Source organism: Lutra lutra, chromosome 13 (assembly GCF_902655055.1).
Source record: "Lutra lutra chromosome 13, mLutLut1.2, whole genome shotgun sequence".
Taxonomy (NCBI): Eukaryota; Metazoa; Chordata; class Mammalia; order Carnivora; family Mustelidae; genus Lutra; species Lutra lutra.
In genome coordinates this window covers 81,911,348-81,938,475 of record NC_062290.1, presented here as the reverse complement: position 1 = coordinate 81,938,475, position 27,128 = coordinate 81,911,348, and the positions used below count along the sequence as shown (strand labels likewise).

Here is a 27,128-nt window from a genome sequence, read left to right as displayed (position 1 = left end):
ACTGCCTTTGGCTCAGGTCATGATCCTGGAGTCCTGGGATCGAGTCCCACATCGGGCTCCCAGCTCCATGGGGAGTCTGCTTCTCCCTCTGACCTTCTCCTCACTCATGCTCTCTCTCACTGTCTCTCTCTCAAATAAATAAATAAAAATCTTAAAAAAAAACAAAAAAAGAAAGGGATGTTGATGGCCCTATGTTTTCCAGCCTTAGGGCTACTATCAGCTTTCCTGGCAGGTATTCATAGTGATAAAACTAAGAAAAATACCATGTGAGTTACTTCAGACTGTGTGTTAAGGATGTTCTGGCCCTGTTTCTGATTTTCATAACTCTCAAAATGAGTGATAGCTTCCATTTTACAGATGACTGAAGTTTAGAAGTTGGTCTCAGAGTTGCCCATAATCCCATAGGAAGTGGCTGAATCAGTAGAAGATTTGACTGACTCCAGGGCATTTTCACTTACCTCATTCTGCCTCTGTTTCTACTGTCTTTGACTTTCCCAGCAATGGGAATCGCACAGCGTTCTGGAGACAGACCTTACGTTATTGGGAGCTCCTGTTGAATTGAAATCCTTCTTCCTGAAGTTGTCCTGTTTGGGCCTTGTGCTGCCAGGAGTACATGATATTCCTAGAGGCTCTCCAAAAAGGTTCATTTTAGACCTGTGACCTTAAGAAAGTTCCCTCCAAAGTCAGTTGATTTTTTGTTAGAAAAGTAAAAACTGGTGGTTTTTGTTTTGTTTTGTAATAGTGCAGAGTTGGGTAAAAAATTATTAGGGGTTAAGAGAATATCTGAATCTCAGAAATGGCTGAGTTTTTTAAAGGTGCTCATTGGAAAGTTTGTCCCGTAATCTTCTATGGTGTCATGACTATATTAACTTGGCATTCTGTAGGATGTCTCTTAGTTTTTGTCAATGGTGGAAACCTGATAACATTTTCATGGGTATTATAAATTTGCCTTGTCATTTAAATAATAATTCAGCTTCTTATAAGCAGAAATAAGCATTTCTGTGATGGATGTGTGGATACTTCTGTGTGTGTAGGTGTGAGAGAGGAAGTCCTCCACACTTATTCCTGGGTAGATGTTTTGGCATATGTTTTTAATTGGCCAGTATTAATTAATTAGATTTTGTGACATTTTGTGAGTGTCCACAGAAAAGGATTGTTTTGACTTGGTATGAGTGGCTTTTTTAAAGTAAAAAATTTCCAGAAATGTTACAGATAGAATGTTGTTTGGATTCAGAAAGAGGAAGCTTGTTAGCTTGTTTTGTTTGTTGATAAAACTTTTGGTGAACTGATTATTTTTTGGCTGCCAAGTAAATCCATGAATTAAAAAAGCCTGCCTAGCCCAAACCCTGAGGATTCTGGAGTATTATTTTAAAGTTCATTCACTGTTCCCAAAACCAAACTGTTAGGAGATAATATGATTGGAAGGTTTGGTTGCTTTTACTCTTTTGTGTCCAATAACATTCTTGCCAAATTTGATATTGAGAAATTAATGAAAATGATTTTTACTGACCTACATGAACAGAGTTGGAAGATGAGATCTGGCTTTTGACGTAGACTTGACCTAGATGACATATATGGGAAGGAATTTATTTTCCTCTTCCACATTAATTTGGATATAAAATTTTTAAAATTAGTATGACAATCTTGTCATCTGGTTGGAGAATAAATGATCAGATAGAAGGAAGGTTTTTTTAAATTATGGAAATGTTTAAACATATAATAATAAAAAGAATAAAAAAACCTCTGTGTACCGATCATTCAGCACCAACATCTATCAACATATAGCCAACCTTGGGAAAGCTGTTTTTATGGATTTGCTTTATTTTTTGTTTTCTTTTCATTAGTTTAGTCCCTTTTGTCAAAAGTGGATTGACACCTTGACACAGTATGTAATGCTGTATATTTGTAAGGTTTTTTTCTGTTTCGTTTAGTCCTGGAGCAATTTGTCATTCTCCTAAAGGAGAAGGTGCTATAATCAGATGGTCACAGTGCCTCCAGATTTTATAACCAGGTTGTGGCTGTGTCTCATCAGAGAGAGACAGCTTGGTGTAGTTGGAAGAGTACGGATGGTGAGAGCACTGACCTCCGGGTTGTTCTGATGCTATTTTGATAGCTCTGTTGACTGTAGGCAAATCACTTACCTTCTCTGACTTTTAACTTCCTCCCCTGCAAAGTAGAGATGATGCTTCTTGATTTATTGGTGTTTTCGAAGCATCGGGATTACTAATTTGACTTATTTGTGAGGCTTCCTTGACCCTCACTGCTCTGTGTGGCACATGGTTAGGAGTTGTCACCAGCTCATATGAGGCTTATAAAAACCATGTAAGGCCATGTAAGGCCTTTAGTAATTCATGTTCTAACAGGCTGTGCCATAAAGGAAGTAGAAGAACCAGAATACCTGAGCCATGTAACTTACGACATCTGCTTATGTTTCTTCCCTAAACCTTTTTGTCTGAACATCTATCGCAAAGCCAGTAGTCCGTTTTGTGATTTTGGTAACAGGTCAGGCTGTGCCTAGCATGATAACTAAAATGTCTAGTTACTGCTCACGAGACTTGCCTTCTGGTTGTTTTTGTGATTTTAGTACCCAAATAGAGTGTACTAAGTAAACAGTGTTATGAAGGTTTTGATGGGTGATGGGGTGGGGAGAAGTATATTACATAGAATAAGTTATTTTATAATGAACACTTTGTAAATCTTTTACTGTGAAGATGCATGTAGCATGTGCTAGACTTCAAAAGGAGCAAGTCACATACACCTACATAAGTCTCACTGACTTGGGTTTCAGAGATCATGATTTATTAAAGTATGTTTTCTCAGTATGTATTTTCCTCTGTGTGCATGGAAGATTTTCAGATGGAATATATTTACTGTAAAGTTGTAATGTGGTAACTAAGCATAAAGTTGTAATGCCAAGTTTTTTACACTAATTTTCATTTGTTAGCAGTCTTGCTTGAACAGTCTTTTTGAGCAGAACTAATACAATATTTTGATGTGCCACAGGTAAATTTTTCCATAACCTTATGGAGAGAAAGGACTTTGAGACATGGCTTGATAACATTTCTGTTACATTTCTTTCTCTGACGGACTTGCAGAAAAATGAAACTCTGGATCACCTGATTAGTCTGAGTGGGGCAGTCCAGCTCAGGCATCTCTCCAATAACCTGGAGACTCTCCTCAAGCGGGACTTCCTCAAACTCCTTCCCCTGGAGCTCAGTTTTTATTTGTTAAAATGGCTCGATCCTCAGACTTTACTCACATGCTGCCTCGTCTCTAAACAGTGGAATAAGGTGATAAGTGCCTGTACAGAGGTGTGGCAGACTGCGTGTAAAAATTTGGGCTGGCAGATAGATGATTCTGTTCAGGACGCTTTGCACTGGAAGAAGGTTTATTTGAAGGCTATTTTGAGAATGAAGCAACTGGAGGACCATGAAGCCTTTGAGACCTCATCATTAATTGGACACAGTGCCAGAGTGTATGCACTTTACTATAAAGATGGACTTCTCTGTACAGGTAAGAGACCCTGGAACTGTTTTGTTGTTGTTTTGTATTTCATAGGGTATAATTTTAGAAACAGAAAAAAATTACTCCTTAGGCTTGAGAATGGCAAGATTAATTATATGAGATATCTATAGTGGCATTCTGCCTTCCCCCATCCCTAACCCTTTCCTCTTTCCCTCTAGAAAACAAATCATTTTTATAAAATTGTATGAGAAGAAAGCTCCAGACATTCTTTTTTAAATGTGATGTGAATCAGAAAGCTGTAACTATTTTTTTTTTCGGTGCTTTTTCCTTCCATGTACAGTTCTCCATGTTGGTTAAAATTTTTTTTTCTGTGAGCAGTATTTTTTGAGAAAAATCAGTGGAAAAGTTGGTGTCTAGACCTAGCAAGTAGTTAGATCATCTTGGAAGAATTACTTAACCTCTGTGTGTTTGTTTCCCTGTCTAATATGGGAAGGGAAGTATTTCTCTTTTGCTGTAAATTCCTGTGGTTCTAAGAAGACTTAGAAGAGATTGCACATGCAAGTTAGATATTTTAACCCTAAGCAATTAAGTAACTATATAACAAATAAAATTATCATTAAAATTTGGAATTATGTATATCTTTTAATTATGACGGGCATATGCTTTTACATATAATCAGTGCATATGTTTTAGGCAATACATTTTGATAGGCATTGTAGATAATTCTTAGGCAATGTCTAGAATGATTCCAGGTAGTTCTTATTAATGATCCCAATGCCTGTTCACTTTCATTGTATATAATATTTAAGGATACTTGGTGTTCTTTCTTCTTTCAAGATAATTTCTTTACTTCCTTAAATATTTATGAGCGAGAGACAGGGAGCAGAAGCGGGAGGAAGAAGGAGAGGGAATCTCAAGCTTACTCCACAGAGCATGGAGCCTGACACAGAGCTCAGTCTCACAGCCCTGAGATCACAACCAAAGCCAAAAATCAGGAGTCAGATGCTTAACCAACTGTGCCATCCAGACACCCCCCAAGATAGTTTCTTTTATTTTTTATTTATTTATTTATTTATTTATTTTCCCCAAGATAATTTCTAATAGACATTTGAGTTTTCCCTAACTATATATTTGCCTTTTTAAATAGCATATACTGTTCCTTTGTGTAAATATGTCACCATTATTTGGCCAATTCAACGTTAATGCATATTTAGGTGGTTCTATTTTTATGACTATCTCTGTTTGCATTTTTTTCCCTTGAATTATTTCCTTGGGGCAGAAGCCTTAAAGTAGAATCACAGATCCAGGAATATGAAAGATTTTAAAGTTCCTCTTACTGTCCTTTCCAGAGAGATCGAATTGGTGCCTTGGCCACAGCAAAGTTTTAAATAACCCTCCTTGTCTCTGAGAGTTCCACCAAAGTCAATTTTAACATTTTTGAGATGTATGATTTCTCAAGGATATATATTTTCTCATGTGATATATTCTCTGAAATGCTAGATACTTTGCCAGTTTTATAAAATAAACATTAAATTTAAGGCATTTCGTGGTTTCATTTGTCATCCGAAAGTTACCCGTGCTCATGTTATTCCCTGTCTTATAAGTCAGATTATTGGAAAGGCATCATCTGTTCTTTTATACTTTGATGTACTTTCCCATTGGGGTGATAGCTTTTCTGTGTTCTTTTTGCCTTAGGATCAATCAGTGGCAGGTAGTTTTTAAAGATTAAGATGCAGTATTGCCTTTGAGATTTGTGCTCATTTGTACTTAGGTAAGTACTGGCGAGTTGACTCATTTTCAGAGCCACATTGAGCTTAAAAAAAAAGCAAAAACCTCTCATCAAACTTTACTTTTGAAGTGTAGTAAAACTGCATTAGTTATTTGAAGCAGAAGTGAATGGGACACATTCACTGAGTTCTTTAACTACCTAGAAAGTTAGTATCTACGATAACTATGAACCCAATCCTGCACTTTAAGGTTATTTTCTAGGTGGGTCTATAGTTTGTATTTTTTATTCTGATTAAATTCATCAGATTTGCATATTGAAAATTCTGCTCTGTCTTTTGAAAATAATCCAAAGCATTAGTTTAATTTTTCTAATAGCAGCATCCCTGGAACCGTAACCAGTGAGAGAAGTATTTGTTATACAATCATACATGTGTTTGTTCCCTGCTGTTACTGAAGAGCTCGTGTTTTCTCCGTGGTAGAATTGGGAAATTCTGAATTTGGCAGTAAGTTTACAGTTGACATTTTTAGATAAGCCCCTTAGACAAGCAATAAAATAGTATTGCCAAAAAGATTGATGGCTGATAGTAAAAATTAACATAGCATAGTGAATTAGGTAGTTACCCTTCTGCTTAGCTCTAAAATTGTAAGCAAGGAACCTGTTGTGCTTTGTGCCGTTCAGTAGATATATATAAAATGACTTCCATGTGAAAGACAACGTGAAGGCGTACGTGGGTGAAGTAGGACAGTTCTTGCTCAAGAGAATGTGCACAGTGGGGTCAGGAAGGTAGCCTGATTAGGTAGAGGTCTCCATGTGGACTATGAGAGAGCAAGCACTTGCCCTTTTAGAGGGTAGCAGCTACTCCACTGTAGTAAATTATTGCCATATGGGATTTAAGCTTAGAGTGATCAGATCTGATACTTAAAGTCCCAAATCTAGATTTCTGTGCAATATTCTCTTTTTTTTTGTTTGTTTGTTTGTTTTTTAGTGTGCTGATTTTTAAGTATTATTCACATTTTAAAAATATTGGTTGGGTCATATTGAGTCTGCAGGCTGCTCTAGTGTGACCTTGGCTTATAGTTGAATAAGAAAAATGATAGCTATAAAAGAGGTGTGATCAAATGATAGAGTTGAATTATATGAGGAGAACAAATCATATAATTGTTCAGAGGAAGCAGTGCTTTCCTTCATTTGCAAAAATTGAGTAGTGTTTATGTTGAATCTTGGAAAGTGGGTGGATTTTAGAGAGATAAGAATAAGTGCTTTCCAGTAGGAAGTTCAGCATTAACATTAGCAAAAGTGTGGAAAGGACTAAGTGTGGAGCTTATAGGAGAAAAATAAAGAACATTCATTTTAGGTGATCTTAGGATATAAGTAGGGACCCTGTGAGATTCTTAGAATATAAGCTGGAGAATTGGCTTGAGGTGTATTATAAAAACCTTAAATATTGGGAACATGAGTTTGGACGGTTTTCTGTGAGTAGGAAGAAAAAAATATGAAAGTTTTCTGAGCTGAAAAAGGGCCAGTTTTTCTTATTTCTATCAGACCCAGGTCCTCTTCTTATAATGTATTTTGTAATATTATCTTACCTTAAACTAAAATTCATAGAAATAACTTAGCTGCACATGCACGTATTTCAGAAAGTTAATGTAATACCTAAATGCTGATCCAGAGCAGAAATAAAAAGATCGTAATTTAAAATAATACACATTAAACGTGTTGTGCTCAAGCCCAGCTGTGCTGGAAGACAGAAGTGTGATGAGATGTTTGCACCTGTATGTACTGTTGTCATGAACATGACGGCTCTAAGTGCAGTGTGTTGTATTTGTACCATCAGTGGTATGGCCTCAAGCAGTGAAAAAACTCTTAGCAAAGTCCCCAAGAAAGCAAAATACATTTTTCCTCAATCTACCTGGTATACTCTAAAAATTTACAATAAACTCCATGCTTTGTAAAACAGGTCTGAGGCTCAGACAACTAAGGATAAGCTTTTTACTTAGGAATATCGGGCAGAATCTTTAAGAGGTCATGCAAAATACGAGACAATTCTTTTCGTGTGCTGTCCCAAACATTCCATGATGTCTAGCATTTTCAGCCTTTGCCCGGCAGAGGCTAGTAATGCCCCTCACCCCCTGCCCCAAAATCATTATGACAATTGAAAACACTCCTGCACATTTCTAAAATGTTCCCTTAGGAGATGACACTACTTCTTTAGAGACCTCTGGCATTGACAAATGTAGAGTTTCCAAATTAAAGTATTAGAGTATTGCAGTTTAGGTAAGAGTAAACAGAACTAGAGTTTCTAAATTGAAGTATTAGGGTAGAGACGAACCATGAGAGACTGTGGACTCTGAAAAACAATCTGAGGGTTTTGGAGGGACAAGGGGTGGGAGGTTGGGTGAGCCTGGTGGTGGGTCTTACGGAGGGCACGTATTGAATGGAGCACTGGGTGTGGTGCATAAACAATGAATTCTGGAACACTGAAAAGAAATTTAAAAAATAAATAAAAATTAAAAAGTATTAGCGTGTTGCAGTTTAGGTAAGAGTAAATAGATTTAGATATAGAACAGTAAGGATAGAGATTTTTTAAAGGAGCAGTTAAATGGAAGAGCCGCCATTAAAATGGAATTGACAGGATTTTGGAACGGATTGAGTATGTGGCGAGGAAAGGGTTAATTTAAAAATAACTGGGATTTCTAGCTATATATACACCTGGGAAGTTGGTGGTACTAGTAACAAGAATAGGAAATGAAGGAATAGAGAGGGTAGAGGGAGTTAAATTTGGGATGAACTTAACGTAGCTGGATGTGAGTGGAGACTCCCATAGGTATCTGGAATGCAACATCAGAGCTTCGGGAGTAGCTCAGGGCAAGAGCAAAAGGTTGAGGGGTTAGCCATGTCACGGCTATGGCTAGAACAGGGGGATTTTAAAAGGATTTGGAGAGGAAGAAGAATGTAGCCTAGGATGGATCCTTGAAGAGTGTACTTAGAGGGGGAAGAGGTACAGAAGCAGAATGGTGAAGAGTTTCAAGGACATTGAAAACTGCCTGTCATGAAGAGGCAGTGGCAAGTGTTTGTTCATTTAGTCATCAGAGTCAGATGCCCCCAAGAGGCAGCTGAGAGCTGAGATCTGATTCTACCAGTTAAATATTTAAACTTCACTTGATCCAGTAATTTACTACTCCATTTGAGTTACAGCTCCATTTTCTGCTTACCTTTTTGTTATATACCCATCCCTGTACTTTTTTATATCAAAGTATTGTTTTCATCATCTTTTCTGAGTAGAGAGGGCTTGTTTCTTCTTTCATATAATGAAAAATAGTCTTCATTTATTTAGTCCCCTTTCATCTCTGGGTTTCATCATTGATGACCTGCTGCTAGTCAGTGCAGCAAATGGGAGTCCACAGGGAAGGTTGAAATAAAAATTAAATAGGAGGGGAGAATAATGGCTCCTGAAGGCCTAACAGTGAAGAGTAGACTTGCAGCGCTATAAAATGGAACTGACATCAAGCCAATTTTCTCTGATATTTCTTTGGGGTGTAAAACTGAATATTTTCCTATATAAACTAATTTAAACAATTAGGATCTTTTTTTTGTTTTTATCAAATTGTGGTAAAATAGACACAAGATTGAGGATCCAGTTATTCCACTTCCTAAGACACATTTATGGAACATTTAGATTTATCATTCTAACCATTTTTAAGTGTTGTATAATTGAGATTATCTAGACATACTGTCCAGTATAGTAGCTACAGGCCACATAAGGCTTTTGAGATGGCGCTAGTCCAAACTGAGATGTGAAATGGGAAATACTCAATGGATTTAGAATATAAAATATTTTATTAATTTTTTATATTGGTTACGTGTTGAAATTTTATTTTTGATACATTGGGCTAATGAAATTATATATTTTTTTACTTTTTAAAGTAAGTAATAGAAAATTTTAAATTATATATCTGAGTTACTTCTGTGGTTTGTATTTTGTTTCTGTTGGACAGCGCTGTTTCCACAGATTTTATTTTTAAGTAATCTGTACACCCAACATGGGGCTTGGACCCACACCCCAAGATCAAGAGTCACAGTCACATGCTTTACCTACTGAGCCAGCCCAGTGCCCCTCCCCAGATGATTCTGATGCCTCATATGACCATTGAGGAGCACTAACCAAGTCTCATCCCTTGTTTTATAAAAAGGAAACTGAGTCTCTAAATACTTAGAGTGACAGCAAGTATAGTCTTCGTTTCAGTGTGTTCTCCTAGCATTTGTCCAGGTTGAAATTCATGCTCTACCCTTTTCATAAGTGTAATTTTTCCATTGTGTGAAACAGTGGCTTTCCACCAGCCCTTAAAGGTAGAATTGTGGCCAGTTTTATTTAGTCATTTCATCTTTTCCAAAGCCAGTGATTCAGTGCTTTCCTGCATACTGTGTCCTTGTGAGTGTATTTTTTTATTTTCAAAACGTCTTTAACAATTCTTACTACTACTTTTTTGTTATAAAGTTTGTGAGGCTGATTTAATCATTAGACTTTTAAACATAAAGCTAATCCTGAATTATCATCATGATCAGTATAATTTGATCAGATGCAGAAATAAAACCCGCTTTTTTCTGCAGAATCTTGAGACACTTTATAGGCTCATTGTTGAGTTGTTGTGAATGTGGGAATAACTTATCCATGGTTTTCCTAGAGGTTCCTTCACAGATTTCAGGATGGATTAAGGAAATAGCAGTTAGCTTTTGCAGAAGTTAGCCTGTGATCTGTGGCTTATCTTTGACTTATCTTAGAGTAGAATATATTCCAGCAGACAGGTTTACTCTTCAGCATTCTTTATTCGCTCAGAGTTGCTGGGTCATGGGTAGGAATACAAATGTATACGTGCAATCGTAGGTAATACTCATCATTTCAAGCTCAGATCAGAAAGCTCGTGATAGTCAAAGGTTTATGAAATTTTGCAAGTGCAAGTACCAAGGGATGCTTTGTCTAGTACTCTCTGTGCCTGGAAAGTTAAGGAAAGAGGACTAAACCAGAAAGCCTGCATTCAGTCCCTGTGCTGTTCACACCATTTTGGTGACCCTGAGTGAGTTATTACCCTCCCCATGCTTTGCTTTTTCAGCTATTAAGTGGAAATGCTAGAAGAGGGGATCGTGAGGTTCTACTTGAAGAATACCATGGTTTGCGGATTGACTTTCCTTCTTTAGTGTTTGGTTTCTTACTAACTTCCCTGTTTTTCTCTTGAAGGGTCAGATGACTTGTCTGCAAAACTGTGGGATGTGAGCACAGGACAGTGTGTTTATGGCATCCAGACCCACACTTGTGCAGCAGTGAAATTTGATGAGCAGAAGCTTGTGACAGGCTCCTTTGACAACACTGTGGCCTGCTGGGAATGGAGTTCCGGAGCCAGGACCCAGCACTTCCGGGGGCACACAGGGGCGGGTGGGTTGCCCTTTTTCAGGGGTTTCTACAGTTACTTTAACCTCTCATCCCTTAAAACCAGGAGCCAAGAATGTGACCCCGTTTTGTTTTCTTTTTGTTTTTTAACTTAACCTGTCTTTCCCTCCTATTATTTCTTAGTCATAGCCATTAATCCCTTTACTTAAGGCATTCCTATTTGGAATTTTTTCCTGAATTTTGCTTTTCCGTGGCGTATTTCAAAACTCTTCTGTGTACCCTTGTGCTGGGAGGGGATGGTTTTTCTTGACGTATTTCATTTATACCGTGTTGAACAGTCAGTTCATTTTGCTTTTGTCAGATTCCATACCTCCAAATTGAGCAAGTCCTACACTTGTAAATTCAGTCTACTCTGTTTGTAGAATCAGGGCTGAAAGTCCTTTGGAGTGACAGTAGTTCTCAGATTGTATGATCTACATATACTATGTTGAGTTGGATCTTGGTTGACAATTGATTAAAATAAACCAGTGCCTAGAGATAAGATAAACAGATACCTGAGTATTCCTAGTAGTTTTATAGTGGCCTAATGTGTAGAAACTGGTCATTTGAATATAGCCTTGAGACCTGAGTTGCTAATCTCTGCTGCATTGTATTTTGGAGCTTTGTGCAGAAATCATGTTGAGCTGTTTCCCATCTTCTTGTGCCTCAGCTCCCTTCTTCCATTTCTCTGTTTACTCACTGCCTCAGACCTGTAGAGTCATAGTCTATGATCTTAAGCATCCCGTTTTATGAGCAGTCTTCTTGGACTCCCTTCTACTGTAGGTTTCCCAATAACCTGAATTTTGTCATAACACTTGGCATACAAATGAGTATGGTAATCCAGTTCCCCACCAGGCTCTACATGCCAGAAGGACAGGGACCCTGCCTGTCTTATTCACCCTTAGGTCCTGAGTTCTTTTTGTTGTGTCTGGTGCTCAGTAATACTTTGAAGTGAACCTAGCTATTTTGCTGAAAACCATTTTTTCCCTATTTTGTTTGTCATCTTAAACATTTTTCCTCAGTCTATTTGTTACCACTTGTTACAGAAATTAATATTGGAAGATATATGATTTAGCATGGTATATATTAAATTGAGTGTACTGTTCTATATGTCAGGATGTACATTCCAGGTGATTTTATACCTGATCAACTTCACGACCTCTGCTCTAAAAAAATTTCGTCTTTGCTGTTCCCTGGACATTGCTATGGCTTTTCCTAACTCCATGCCTTTGCTGTTCCCTCTACCTGCAATATTCTCTTTTCTTGATAAACTCTACTCATCCTTCAGGGCCATCTCCAATATCGCCTCCTCCCTGAAGTCCTCTCTGATACCCCTGGGCAGAGTTAGTCATTCTCCTTGGTGTTTCCCTAGCAAGAGGTAAACATTTAAATTTTTTGGACTCCTCCTTTACCCTTAGACTGAGTTCCTTAAGGAAAGCCCAGTGTATATCTCTGGGTCCCCAATGTTCCTTTAGAGTTTGGCAGGCATTTAAAAACAAATGTTTGAGTATTTGCTATACTCAGGCACTGTTTTAGGTGCTGGGGGTACACCCCTCAAGAAATTCAGATAGTTGGAGAGAATGGCTTAGTCTCACCTTTGAGATATTTATGTGTGTTTTGTTTTTCTCATTACACTGGCTTTTCTTGCTCATGGGTATTGTTCTTGACATTTTGTCTCATTGTGAAGAATAGTGCAAATCTGAATAGGGCCACCTATGTTGTTTTTTCCCTGCATGAGCTGGATTGGTTTTGTGGCGTGTCAGGCAGGCGGGCCTGAGTGGGAATGATATTATCTCCAGCACTGGTTTTACCTCTCACTTCGAAGCTAGTACAAGTATAAGAAATTGTGTCATTCCGGGGATGCTCCATCCTTAGAAGAATAAGCTGTAATAATAACAAGAATTTTGAAATGAATATATTTTTTATCATAAAATCTTAGTTGAGTAGCACCATTCTTACAGTATCTCTGGCTGAGAATCATACAGTTGGTCAGCTAGGAGAATGAACATGATTGAACTCTGTTATAAAAGACCCTCACAGGGGCATGTTTTAACTTTGTGTATGTTATATATGCTAGTGTTTAGCGTTGACTACAATGATGAACTGGATATCTTGGTGAGTGGCTCTGCAGACTTCACTGTGAAAGTATGGGCTCTATCTGCTGGGACATGCCTGAATACCCTCACTGGGCACACGGAATGGGTCACCAAGGTAGGAAGACTTATAGAAGAAATCTCCTTGACATCAGGTTTTGTAGGGGTGAGGGAGCTGTGGATGGGGTGGAGGATGGTAGGTGCTGTCTTGTTAAGTGGTAGGTGAGCCTGAAAATGGGACAGATGTACCCACAATGCACGATGGCCTGCAACAGCAACCAGCCAAGTAAAGGACAGTTGGTAAATAGTTTAACAAACGAGTGACTCACGGGCACGGGAAAATGCCCACAGTGTATTTGGGGGGTAGAGGGAACAAATAAAACAGGTCATAGACAAAAAACTACATTATAGAGTATGATATCAATTTCTGAACATATGTGTTATGCACCAAAATGTTACAGGTTATTATTACTTATGGAATTGTAGGTGCTATTTTTCCTTTTAGGATAAACATGTTTCTTTTTGAATCACGAAAGCAGTTTTCATCTTGAAAAAATAATAGTCTTAAGAAATGGGATAAAGAAAAATGTATGGGATTTTTCAAAGGTGATTATGAGGATCAAATGCAGCATTAGTCATGGGAATGTCATATAGAAACACTTTTCCTGAGCTTCCCATTCCTTCCTGTGTGGGACATCGGGTAGAGGAGTGAGCAAAACAGACTTGGGCTTGACACAGACATTAGCCCAGTAGGAGAGATGGTTATTAAACAGTAATTTCACAAATAAATGTACAGTTACAAATGGTGTTAAGTGCTATGAAGGCAAAGTGCAGTGCTCTGTGAAAATGTCTAGAAGGTATCTAATTCATTCAGGGAGAGCTGCTTGAGAAGGGACAAAACATGAAGAAGAAATTGGATGTAGCTAGATAAAGAGTGAAGTGCAGTGTTTCAGAGCACATGATATGTGCCCAGGCCCTGGGGTGGGAAAGATCCTAGAACATTTGTTGGTCTGAAGGCCAGTGTTGCTGTGCTATGGTTGGGGGTGGTATGGAAGAGGTGGCCATCGTGTAGGCCTTCCTTGACCATGTTAAGGATTTGGGTGTCATATGTGTAGTAGGAAACAGTTGAGCGTTCTCAGCACGAAACTGTGATTTATGTTTTAAGAAAATAACTGCTAAGTAAAAAATGGATTGGAGTTGGGACACAAACAGACCCAGGGAGGCCAAGCAGGCTTTTGCAGTAATCTAAGCAAAAGATACCTATGGCACGGACCCACGTGGCAGTGAAGAAAGAGAAGAGCACACATGAAGGATATGTCTTTAAGGGAAAGCCAGCTGAACTTACTGACTCATAGGTAACAAAGAAGGAGGAATTAGAGCTACCCAGTGGGTTTTAGGTCAGGTAGATGAATGCGTTTTTCTGAAATAGGCAGAGCTAAAAGGGTGGTTTGTGAGAAGATCAGTAACATCACTAAACCATACACTTAAAATGATTGAGAATAGTACATTTTATGTTATGTATCTTTTACCACAGTTCTGTATTGGGCACATTGACTATAAGCATCTCTCTTTTTTTTTTTTTTACATTGACTATTTAAATGGAAAAGTTACATAAGACAATCTCGTGTTTTGTTAAAAACACTGGACTTGGGACCAGGACGCTGACTATGTGATGTCTTAAGGCAAGTCACTTCTCCCTTTAGGGCCTGAGTTTCATCTGGTAAATGTTCCTGTGAATTCTGAAAGAGATGATGGGACAGGACCTAGCAGGGCATCTGGGTGTAGTAGGTCTGTCAGTTTCAGTTGAATCTGGAGCTCAGACTACTGAAGAAGTGAGCTTGGCCTCCCTCTCACTTGATGCTGACTTACTACAAAAATAACTAGCCACTAAATGTTTACAGACTATCCCAAGGACTAATGAAATGTTAGCTTTTATTACATCATCATTCTCATTTAACTGTTTTATTTCATTTTCATTTCAGTTATGAGATATAATAAATGCCTCATCCCCTATTTTAAAGATGAGGAAATTGAGAAACAAAGAAGCTGGCTGGTCTTGCCCAAGGTTACAGAGTCAGTATATGGCAGTATATGGTCCCAAGTCCAGTGCTTTTTCCATTATAAAGCATCTGTTCAGGAAACGAATCATTCGTATTTGCTTTTAGGTCTGTGGGCTGTTTTCTTTCCTATTCCTCTCATTTGCTATAAAGTCACATTTTACAGTTTTTAAAATCATTTCTAATGTTTGCTTCCAGACTAAAGCAGACATTAAATGCTGCTGCCAGCATTAGACAATTTTACATCCTGCTGACATTATAGAGAATCTGTTTGTACTAACTAGAAGCTAACGTCATAAAATTACAGCTTAGGTCTTCTAGCATACCATCTCACTTCAGGCTCTTTTTCATATTTTAATTTATAAAAAAAGTGATATAGAAATAGTTTTAAAAGGATCATTCTGTAACATGGATGTTTATATTTCTAGGTGGTTTTGCAAAAGTGTAAAGTCAAGTCTCTTTTGCACAGCCCTGGAGACTACATACTCTTAAGTGCGGACAAATATGAGATCAAGGTGAGGTTTTCTCCTCCATTAATTTGCCTCATCAAAGAAAAACCGGGAAATACAAGAAAATTAAAATGGTATAGCACAGAGGGAATATTTCAAGGGAAGCAGGAATGGCTTAGTATAAGCCATCTTAAACTCCTTGGGAAGAGAATTACTCATTCTATGTATGAAGATGTTTCTTTTTTTTTTTTTTTTTTTAAGATTTTATTTATTTGTCAGAGAGAGAGAGAGACTAAGGACAAGCAGGGGGAGCAGCAGTTAGAGGGAGAAGCAGGCTCCCGGCTGAACAAGGAGTCTGATGCAGGACCTGATCCCAGGATCTTGGGATCATGACCTGAGCCGAAGGCAGATGCTTAACCAGGAGTCCCATATGTACAAGCCACCCAGGAGTCCCATATGTACGAGGCAGTTTCTACTCCTGATTTGTAAATGAGGAAAAAAAGATCCACAGAAATTTATCTTCACATTCTGTTTTCTTAAGATCCATATCTCATACCCTTTTAATTCTTAGATCTAAACTATGAAAACATAAAAATCTACTTGTGTTAAAAAAAAAATTTTTGCAAAAAGTTTACGGAGCACTCTCATATCTGTTCTTACTACATTTTTTAAACCATTCCAGCGGTAGGTGCCTTCATTGTGGGAACTGAGGTTCAGAGAGGTTAAGTATTTTACCCAAGGGCACACAGTACATACATGTACTATCAGAGCTTGAGCTCTAAAACCTGTGGTCTTTCCGATTTACTTCACTTTCTATCTGGCTTCGGCAAATGCAAATCACATTGTTTAAGGACAGGTTTTTCTATGGTGATGTGATCTGTCATCGTTCCTTATTTTCTTTTATCTGTAGATTTGGCCAATTGGGAGAGAAATCAACTGCAAGTGCTTGAAGACATTGTCTGTCTCCGAGGATAGGAGTATCTGTCTGCAGCCAAGACTTCATTTCGATGGCAAATACATTGTCTGTAGTTCGGCACTGGGTCTCTACCAGTGGGACTTCGCCAGTTATGATATTCTAAGGTAATGTTTTTCTGAGCCTTCCCTTTGACAGTCTATTCCCATTTATCTTTTTGTTGTGGTTTAATATTAAAGACAAAACTAAATATTGGATGAACCAGTCAGTAGCTTGAATCTGGGACATGTCATAAACAGTTATATGCTGAAAATCACACACATAAAAAATATTTTAGAGGCAGTTATTATAGAGTTTTATGCTAGAGTCTAGAAGATCTAAGTTTTGATCTGTCCCCTTACTATGTCACTTCCCCTTTCAGAATTAGACCTGCTGGGCAACTCTCTTGTGTCCCCTCCCTCTTTGGGAGCTTGATACTAGCCCTCTATAAACTTTGCTGCCCACCAAAACAAACAAGCAAACAAACAAAAAAAGTGCTTTTCAGGAAAACGAGGGGTTTGGATGAAGAGATCTTTCAGGTCCCTAGTTCTGATACATTAAAAAAAAATTTTTTTTTAAGGTTTTAGACAGATAATGTGTATTTAGTAAAATAATGATATATTTATTTTCTTATTTTAATTCCAGTATAGTTACCACTGTAGTGTTATATTAGTGTCAGGTGTACGATACAGTGATTCACCACATCTTTATTCATCTGTTGATGGACACTTGGGCTGCTTCCATATCTTGGCTGTTAATAACTGCTGCAGTAAAACATCAGGATGCGTGTATCCCTTTGAATTAGTGTTTTCTATTCTTTGGGTAAATACCTAGTAGTGCAGTTACTGGATTGTAAGGTACTTCTGTATTTTTAACTTTCTGAGGAACCTCCATACTATTTTCCACAATGGCTGCACCAGTTTGCATTCCCACCAGTAGTGCAGGAGGGTTCCTTTTTCTCCACATCCTTGTCAACTCTTGTTATTTCTTGTGTTTTTGATTTTAGCCATTCTGAAAGGTACAAGGTGATACCTCATCATGGTTTTTTGTTTTTGCTTTAGATTTTATTTAGTTGAGAGACAGCAAGTGAGCATGAGCAGGGAGAGAGAAACAGACTCCCCGCTGAGCAGGGAGCCCAATGCAGGAGTCGATCTCAGGACCCTGGGATCATGACCTGAGTTAAAGGCAGATGCTTAATGCACTGACCCACTCAGGCACTCCTGATCATGGTTTTGGTTTGCACTTCCCTGACAATGAGTGATGTTGTACATCTTTTCATGTGTCCATTGGCCATCTGTATGTCTGGTTCTGATAAGTTAAGTTCTGCTTCCTCTTCAGTAGAATTCTGCATTGAGGGATCAAGTGGCCTTCTGTTGACTAGTAGAAAGACAGAGGTATTTAGAGAAAAATAAAACTTACAGGATTTCTCTCCAAAGAAATAAATAAGAAGAGGTCCATGACCTAATAATTTTGTGATTTACTACACACCTTAGACCCTTCTTGGAGATTGATGGTATCTGTAAGCATGTTGGAAGCTAATGGAAACTGGTGCTCTATGGTGACTAAGAGAACACTTTGGTGGGACACCTGGGTGGCTCAGTTGGTTAAGCATCCCAGCTCTTGATTTTGGCTCAAGTCATGATCTCAGGGTTGTGAGATCAAGTCCCATGTTGGACTCCACTCTGTGCATGGGGCCTGCTTGGGGATTCTCTCCCCCTTTCCCTCTACCCCTACACACACCCCCACCCCCGCCCCAGGCATGCATGCTCTCTTTCTCTCTCTCTACAAAAAGAGAGAGAAATTATTTTGGTGATAATCCTTGATTTAAAACCCAGCATCACCTCCTGTAAGTTGGAGGATTTTATATAAGTTTCTTAACGTTTCAGTTAACCTTTCAGATCAGTTTCCTGATCTGGAAAGTGAAGATCAGATGAAGTGCCTGTGAGGGCCAAGCACAGGACCTGATGGATCAGTATTACTGACAGCTCTGAGAAGTCCTGCATGAAGAAACCCGCTTGAGCTCGTTTAACCTACTGTGCCTCATACTCACTGTACACAGAACCTTTCTTTTAAGGAACACCTATAACCAGCTCCCAGAATTAGTATTCTGCGGCATGGTTCAGAAAATGTTGACTTGGAGTAGTACAGAAAATTGAATGTTCTCGTCATTGTTTTTATGCGTGACTTTTTGAGGTCAGCTGTATGGGATCTGTCATACTAGCCAGCAGGACTTTGGCAGGCCCTGCCTCTGTGGTCATACAGTTATAACCCCTTTTATATCTTCCTGGAATCAGACTTACATTTCTAACCAATTAGGATTCCAAACTGTCAGAATCATTTCTAGGAATGATTGATAATTATGCTTCGAGAAAAAAAGACTGGAACAGGTCCCAGAGAACATTAGTCCAAGTATTTCATTCTATAGATGGGGAAAATGAAGCCAAGAGTGGGTATGGGCCTTGCCCAGCATCCCACAGCTCACCCTAGTCTTCCATCCATCCATCCATCTACCGTCTGTCTGTCTGTCCACCATCCTGGTATCATGTAGCAGGCATATGCTTAAAGTACCAGCAAACCAGAGAGAAGGAACTTTTGAAGGAACTTCACATCCAAGTAGTCACTTTGGGAAAATCAGATCTTTTACAGTTTAGTATTGTTTTTGTTTTTAAAGATTTTATTTATTAGAGAGAGAGAGCATGAGCTGGGCGAGGGGGAGAGGGAGAAGCAGACTCCTGCTTGAGCAGTGTGCCTGATGCAGAGCTCGATTCCAGGACTCCAGGATCGTGACCTGAGCCGAAGGCAGACACTTAACCACTTGAGCCACCCAGGCATGCTGTGTTGTTTTTGTTTTCAATTAAGACTTGGATGGAGAAGTAGGGTGGAATAGAGGTATCATCATCTTTTTAATGCTTTGAGTTTCTAAGGGTTTTAATTTGATCCTGCATCTGCCTTTCTCATGTATGTGTTTTTCGCACTCTGAGTGGCATGTACAGAGTCCAGAGGCCCAGGTGAAAGTTGTGTTAATTTGGGGATTCGGATACACTAGCTCTGAGCAATAAAGCTGCGGAATTGTTTGCCACTAAGAAGTGTTAGATTCAGATTTCTTGGACGGTGGGCTGTTTTGTCTCTTGCCTCCTCCCCACCTGCCACAACACAAATAAACCGGCCTCTTTTGAAATCTTAGTGCGACTCCTTTGGCCTCAGTTGCTGAGATCAGATCGGGCTGCTTATGCTTTGCAGCTAACTGAGAAGAAGCAAAGCACGAATGGTAGCATGTTGCTCAATAAGTCTACGCTATGACGCAATCTCTGGAGCTGAGTTCTCTTAGTACAGCGAGCAGGGTTATTTAAGTTCAAGGGCCCAGACTACAGGGCAGGGATGTCTGTTTACAGTTCTAAAGTAATCAGAGTTAAAGGGGCTGCGAGCCTGTCAGGACCTGCATTCTCTGCCACATACATGTGCTTCAGTCTTTGGAGTCGGCGCTCCTATCCCCAGCCACCCAGTTATCTAAGTTTCTGGTTATTTCCTGCTTTGCATTGGTGATGTGGGGCTTGCTAGACTTTCTTGCTGTTTTCCCAGTTTCCTTTGGATTTGCTTTGTAGGCATTTTCATTTGCCTGTGTTCATTGCACCACGGTTGCATTCATTACGTGGCCATAGTTACTGAGCACTGCCTGTGTTTCAGGCATCGGGATCTACACTGGGAGCCTGCAGAAATACTCACCGCACTGGTGGAAATTACTAACCCACAGGAGGGAAGATTGGTATTAAATAGCTAATTACCTAGAGATGTTTTCATGGTTGGGCTAAGGGCCACACTGTGTGGAGTAAGTACTTCAAGACGCCACGTAGCTGAGGAATAAGGGAAAGCTTCTTTGAAGAAGAGGTTTGGGCTTAGCTCTGAAGGACGAGTATCTGCATTAACCGGCAGTGGGCATGCAGTAGGGAGCGTTGGAGACCAAGAAACCAGTCTGTTCGAAGGCCCTAAGACTGAAGGAGCCTGGTGCTGGAGATGCGCGAGTAGGAGAGAGCCCTCAAAGGGTTTAAAGTTAAATGAGGTGGTAATAGGATTAGATTTTTAAGGTGAGATTAAATGATTGAAAGGGGCCAAGAGTAGATGTGCTGAGACCAATTGGAATTGTCGGCAGCCGTGCAGGCAAAAGATGACATCTTGAATCAGAGTCGTGGCAATTTAGATAATAGTGAATAAAGTAGGAGAAAATTTAAGAGGTAAAATCGATAGATGGTGGTGATTGAATTTGTGGCTTGAATAAGGAGGAGAGTTGGATGGTTGCCATGTTTCCCAGCTTGAGTAACTGGGTGAAGGAGCAAGCCAGGAAGTAAGAAGGAGAAACAGGTTTGGCCAGCAAGTTCGGTTTGGGGCAGAGTGAGTGAGGGACAGACCTTCATGACAAAATCCCTTTCCCTTCCTAATATCAGGTGAAATCTGCTTCGCTGTAACTCTCTGCCTTGGACCTAGTTCTCTCTTCTAGAGCTCATCATGTCTGGCCTCACACATCCTTCATTTCGTATTTACAGGTGGTGATCAGCTATAGTTTCCCTGTCCCTGCAAATTCTGTTTCTCTCCCTCTCAGCTGATCTCCTTCACCTGTTCCTTATTTGTCCTGGTTACCAGGCCCTGCCCTTTCTGGTTGACCTCTTGGACAGTAGTGTCCTTGTTGACACTCAAGTTAATTGACCTCTCACGGGGCCCAAACCTATTTTCCCAGAGCAGAATTTGCATATCCTTCTCTCATAGCTCTTTTCTTAGTGCCTCCAAGTTATCTAAGCGCGCTCACAGAAGACTCAAGTGTGCAGACAACAGACTATGCTTTTTTGTTTTTCATTTATGCTGCTGTTTGGCTGGATCGCTCCCACTCAGTGCCTCCGTCATCAGCATTTGGGGAAGGTGAAGGCTGTCTGTCCTCCCACTCCCTGAGTTATCTCTAACAACTTCTGAAGCATTTATTATTAATGTTTCTGGATTATTTAGGAAAACTTTAATCTTTCAGCCTCTACTGTTTTTATAGTTTGCTACCTGCTGAATAGAGTAGCACATGAGTCCCTTGGTTTCCAGTCTTTATTCCAGGCTTTAAGAGGCTGATAGTATTCTAGAATTTGATGAATCCATCTTTTTACCTAGTCGTAAGAGTGATTGCACCCCAGTTCTTACTGGTACTGACCAGTTATGAATTCTTAGGCAAAGTATGTACCTCAATTAGACTTCAGTTTTCACATCTTGGAAATGAGATGTTAAGTGAGATAATCTGGGTGGGTATTTTGTGCTTCCATAAATGTTCATCAGATGCTGCCTTTCCCCTTACATGCCTGTGTTACCATGTCATTGTGAAGGGTTCTTCCCCCGCCTTTCATTTCTTAAGGAAGCTCAGTGTTTTGTCTCTTCTTTTTTATGCAAGACTTTCATTTAACTCTCTAAATTTTCTTGAATTTTGCATTGTTTTTCTGTGTCTCCAGAAAAGATTACAGCGGCAGAAACAGAAGTAATATTGCCTTCTGGTTCATGTCTCCAACTCTTGTCTTTGTAGGGTCATCAAGACTCCTGAGATAGCAAACTTGGCCTTACTTGGCTTTGGAGATATCTTTGCCCTGCTGTTTGACAACCGCTACCTGTACATCATGGACTTGCGGACAGAGAGCCTGATTAGCCGCTGGCCTCTGCCAGAGTACCGGAAATCAAAGAGAGGCTCGAGCTTCCTGGCAGGCGAAGCGTCCTGGCTCAATGGATTGGATGGGCACAATGACACGGGCTTGGTGTTTGCCACCAGCATGCCCGACCACAGTATTCACCTGGTGTTGTGGAAGGAGCACGGCTGACGCCACGAGCTGACCACCGCTGACTGACTTTGGGTGCCAGGGCTGCGGGTTTTCAGTGCAACCTTTCTGGCAGCCGACTGCATGAACCAAAGTTCTCACCTAACGGTATCATCGCGCAGTGCACAATCATTTATCTGTGTTTGCCAGGGGGCCAGGGCTCGGGGCGGGGGAGGGCTTGTTTTCTTGACACACAGCACAGCATGCTAATGACTTCATTTGTACTTAGTTACGTTGGTCAGTACAAGAGGATGCATTTGGGATTCATCTTTCTTGAATATTCGTTTTTAGTAAAGGTTAAATGGTTCATTAATCTGCTAATTGGTTGCCTATAAAAACACATTCAGTCTATTAAAGCTTCTTATTATCGCCTTTTTTTCCTTTTGAAGTTGAAGCAAAGGTGCTATGATGTTGTTCCAGCAACTTCTCTCACGTGGGGCTTAGCTTTTATAACCACCGGTGTTATAAAGACCGCTGAGTCCTGTGACATTCAAAAACTCTTCACCAAATACCAGTTCTAAAGAAAGTCTGTCTTCCAGGGCAAATCAAGTTCTACAAATTGATTGTTCACAATACATTCTAAACTCTCGCACTTGGCAGAGTCAAGGTTGGCTATGTCTGAGGTGTAAGGGAGTTCTGGAGTTTTTGTTCCCATGTGGATCAAGCTGGTCCTCGATCCCTACCACCTGGGTGAGTGCACAAAGGTGATGGAATACAGTAGAAAGAGCACTGATCGGGAAGGTTGAAGACCAGCTCTATTACCTAGCATCCGTGTGGCCTCTGTATCACTTCCCTAGGCCCCATTTCCCCTGTCTGTGTAGCCATGTTTGTTAAGCTGAATGATTTCTAAGGTTTTGGTCCTATGTCTGCTGAGGTGTGGGCACGAGTTGGTATTTCAGTTTTGCCTGATTCATTGTTTCATTTAGGTTGAAGATATTTAAATGAAATCATTGGTACAAAGTTATTATCTATAAGGAAACCAGGTATATGAAAAGGATGGATAAAGGAGGAATGTAGAAAATATAACAGATTTTACCTAGAAAATGTTAGCAACTGGATGAAATGCTGAGGGGGATTGTGGTTCTTTAGACAGAATGGGCAGTCTTAGACACCTGAACCTGACTTTTCTTGTTCCTTTGCCTCTAACCTGATGTGTGGCTTTAGGTAGATTAACTTTTTATCCCTCGACCCTCATTTTCTTCATCTTTAAAATGAAGGAATTGCCCTAGATTGGGGTTCACAAACGCCAGTGCCCGTGGCAGCCATGTACATGATGTAAATGATTGGAGTGTGCTGGACAGGGTTGTGCTGAATCATGGAAAGCTTATCTAATGGGGAAGTTACTCAGCTCTAAGTGTTAGGTAGAAGTGAGCCCAGTGGAGGCAGGTCTTGTGATTTTCTTCAGGAGGAAGTGGAAATCCAGATTTTTATTTGAAATCTCCTGATCTGTACAATGTTGACAGCTAATTGAGGAAAGTTTAAAATATAGTGAGCTAAACAAAGTATGTCTACGAGCTGCCAGTTTGTATCTTCCACTCTTGTAAAGTTAGGTAACTCTGGGATCGGGAGTAGGAATGTTTTAACATAATTGTCACAGACATGACGGGTAGAGGGAGCCAGCCCCAAGACAATTCAGCTGTTTCCCATTGTGTTATAGGTAGTGAGGGGGCTTATTTCATCCACACACCAGCAGGAAGTAGTTTGAAGATGGACACACAAACTGGAACCTCAGTTGTAGCCTCTGCCTGGGGGTATGGGTGACTCATTCTTGCTGGCGTGGATATAAAGCTTATCCACTTCACAGGTGGGCAGAGGGCTTGCTGGCAAAGCTGAGAAGGAAGCCAAGCCTGGTGGGGACCCTGCTGTTCCAGAATCCGCAGTAGCGTGGAGCCTGGCGGGACCTCTGAATGCCATGGAGTTAAGACTCTAGAGAATCGGTGTTCGGTTTCAAGGACAGGTGTACTTCATATTCCTGTAGACTCTAAGGAGATTAGGCAAAAGAATATAGTATCTTCTCCATCCCTGAAGTCCATCTCACACTCAGTTGTGTGCCTGAGCTCCGCTTGGGCTTCTCAAGAAATGGACCAGGAATTGCGGCTGGAGTCCATTTTGGAGGAGCCTCCGGAGACGTGGGGCAAGGAGGAGGGTGAATGCCTTTTTCCTCTACCTCTGACCTGAACAGATCTCTGAGATCACTGATCTGATGACCATCCCTATTCCCACCTCACCTCCAGATACATCCAGCATTTCACAAGGCAAGTAATTATAGTTATTTGTGGGAATTTTTTTTTTTTTTTTAAATGACAAACCTGGAATTTATATGACATGTCCCATTTCAATTTTCGGTGGACACCGAAGTTCCCCTCCGGGTGGTAGCATGGTACAGCTGATGTTAACAGTAGTACTGGAGGCAGTGGCTGGAGACCTAACTTTGATTTCCTCCTCACAGAGGCCTTCATTTCACCTGGGCATTTTATTTAAAAGCTTTAGAGATGCTGGGTTTATTCATACAAGTGCCAGCTTTTATAAAAATGAAAAACTAATGCATCCTTTAAAGAATAAAGCCAAGTGGAGGGTCATTGAGAGAAGTGGGTAGGGGAGAGCCAAAGCTGGAGTGGCATAGTCCCCTTGCATTGCGTGAGGGGGCTGCCCTTCCGCACAGAGTGACTTCTGCTTCCTTAGCTCAGAGGGGAGGAAATTGCCTTTTACTCTTTTTTGGTGAATATTCTCATTTCTGAAAAATTCGTAAGTCATGAGCAGAAGAGACCCCATCCTTTTTTGATGAGGGTTGGATTTCTTGAGTGAAGTTGTTGTGGTGGAAGCGAAGGGCCCCTCTCCTCTCAGGTGCATAAAGGGCAGAGAAACAACTTCAGGCTCCGGGGTGAGGGTCGGGGTCTAGGAGAGCTGAGTGAGTGGGACATTTTCGCATTCCAAAGGGTGGTAATTTCCTCCAGCCCCATTATTTGAAGTAATGAGTCAAACTTGTCAAAACTGGCCCTGAGCTGACCTTTAGACCTATGGGTGAAATAGGAAGAAAGACTTCTTTTCAGGGGTGGGGTTAGATGTTGAAAAGTTCCACAGGAAGGTACATAGCTTTGGATAGCTTTTCATAAGTGGAAGGTAGGGGACTGTTGCTATTAAATTTTAAGGATTGTGCTTCATTTTTCATGGTTAAAAAGAGACCATTCTGGCCACTACAGACACTTACTAAATTATGAATGAGGATTGTGTAATCACTCTAGTGTTTGTTCTCAGGAGAGTGATTATTGCTCTGCATTTGAGAAAACAGGGGGAAAAGAAATATTTTTGGAAACCGTATTATTTTAGACATGAAGAAGTTGTTAGGTTAGGCATTTTGACCTAGCAGAAGTAGCTAACGATGGTGGAGCTAGGCTTTACAACATTGCCTTGGCCAAACCCAGCCAGCTCCCTGCAGCTGTGGCTGTGTGCCCTGGCTTCTTGGGAACCTCGTGGTGAATCTTTCATCATCATTCTGCCAGTCTCTGGGCCTCCTCCTTTTGTGGGCCGAGGTGGCCTGCAAGTGCCTTTCTAAGTAGGGAAGTGTGCAGAATCAGATCACTGTTCTAGGATGCAGTCTGGGACAGGGCATACGGTCATCTTTGCCTTTAGGGACAGAGTTCGTCGGGGTAGGGGAGAAACTCTTTAGGTCTGTCCCATTGATGCTGGTGCTTGCTAAGGTGTTTTTAAGACCACCAAGCCTGTCTTGAGAATTATGCAGTCCCCAGCTAGAGTGCCTGATGGAAAGAGCAGGTTAGCATTTTTGATAGAAATGCCCAGTAGCCATCTCTGGCAGTGTCTGATCACAGGGTCCCTTGTTCGTGACTACTCTAGGAAAGTGAAGGTTTTTCCCATAATAAATCCTCCAGTGGAGTCCTGGATAGTCTTTGCACCACTCCCTGGTCAGGCGGAATGGACATGCTCAGTGCAGATGGACGTTTGCGGTCAGGCGGTTTCAGTGTGTTTCCAGTCTTCCCCCACAGCACGGAACTGTGGTTGCTTCGAATCCGTATCACAGTCCTGAAGAGTGAGACCCACTGGATTATTACAGCTTAAAGAACCCAGCTACTTCTGCTCTTCATGAATGTGCTCAGATTAAAATGTTTTTTATATTTAAACCTGGAAAATCAAGAGTTCAGATGACGAAGCTCACAGTTATTCTGTGTTCCCTCTATTCACATTGCAAACAGACGAATTTCACTAATTTAGACTTAGTGCTCTTGAGGAGAATGCTCAGGTTGAGAAAGGCTGGTCTCACCAATCCAGCGTCTATGGCAATGTGGTAAACACGTCTCAGCTCACGTTTAACTAATTTGATGTATGTTGTGATCTAGGGAAAGAGGTAAAGTTTATCTGAAGTTTCTGGGGGGTGTGGGGAAAAGGGAGTGCCTAAGATAGTAGAGCAAATGTGGGACAAGATGTCTCTATAAAATGAGAAGTTATTTTCATGCATCACAGAAGCGTTCTACCATGGGTGATTGTGCTAACTATAAATCATTGATATCTACACATTAAGGCAGGTTCTCTCAATTAGGCAACGTTTGGTTAGTCAAGTCCAAGTTATTGTTTGTACTTGAAAGTAATAAAGCTGCATTTCCTTAAAAATATATTCTGTAGTGAAGACTATTTTCTCACCTTCTTTCCCCAGTGAATTCGGATGGGACTTTGCGAGAGCAGTTGCGTTTTAGAATGTGTTTTTAGAAGTGGAACTGCCTCTCATGTGAGCTGAAGCAGCTCTGTGCCTTTACTGTTCCTGTGTGCTCTAGAATGTAAACCCAACTTCATAACAATTTCTGAATGAGATCCAAGAGGAAAACAGTACACTGAAAAGTCAGACGCAAGGAAAGGATTCTGGCGACCCCCATGAGTAGATGCAAATTGGGCAGGAGCAAGGGGAAGAGTGCCATTAATGTAGGTTCCAGATTTGGGGATTGTCTTCCTGCCTCCTCTACTCAGTCCCCTAGTTGGTTGATTCGTAATTTAAATTTGTAGGGCTCCTTGTTGTTCACCAAGCATGGTCCTGTGCCTTTGATCCCCAACAGTACCGTCGTAGGCAGATTGTCACTTCTGTTATAGAGGAGCAGATTGAGGCTTGGAAAATGGCCAATTGCT

The 27,128-nt window shown here is 40.4% G+C and overlaps 1 protein-coding gene across 2 annotated transcripts in view; it reads left to right on the top strand.

The window, feature by feature from the left end:
• The window catches only part of FBXW2 (F-box and WD repeat domain containing 2), a 28,697-nt gene extending 2,074 nt beyond the window's left edge, over positions 1 to 26,623 (top strand). Inside the window, exons 3-8 of one of the 2 annotated variants that reach the window (XM_047701010.1) lie at positions 3,004 to 3,513; positions 10,428 to 10,622; positions 12,694 to 12,827; positions 15,195 to 15,281; positions 16,126 to 16,295; positions 21,713 to 26,623. In XM_047701010.1, coding sequence (XP_047556966.1) covers positions 3,024 to 3,513; positions 10,428 to 10,622; positions 12,694 to 12,827; positions 15,195 to 15,281; positions 16,126 to 16,295; positions 21,713 to 22,001 — 1,365 coding nt within the window. In that variant the 5' untranslated portion in view covers positions 3,004 to 3,023 and the 3' untranslated portion in view covers positions 22,002 to 26,623. The remainder of the gene's footprint in view (positions 1 to 3,003; positions 3,514 to 10,427; positions 10,623 to 12,693; positions 12,828 to 15,194; positions 15,282 to 16,125; positions 16,296 to 21,712) is intronic. The other variant, XM_047701011.1, reaches the window with a different exon arrangement.
• The last annotated feature ends 505 nt before the right edge of the window (positions 26,624 to 27,128 follow it).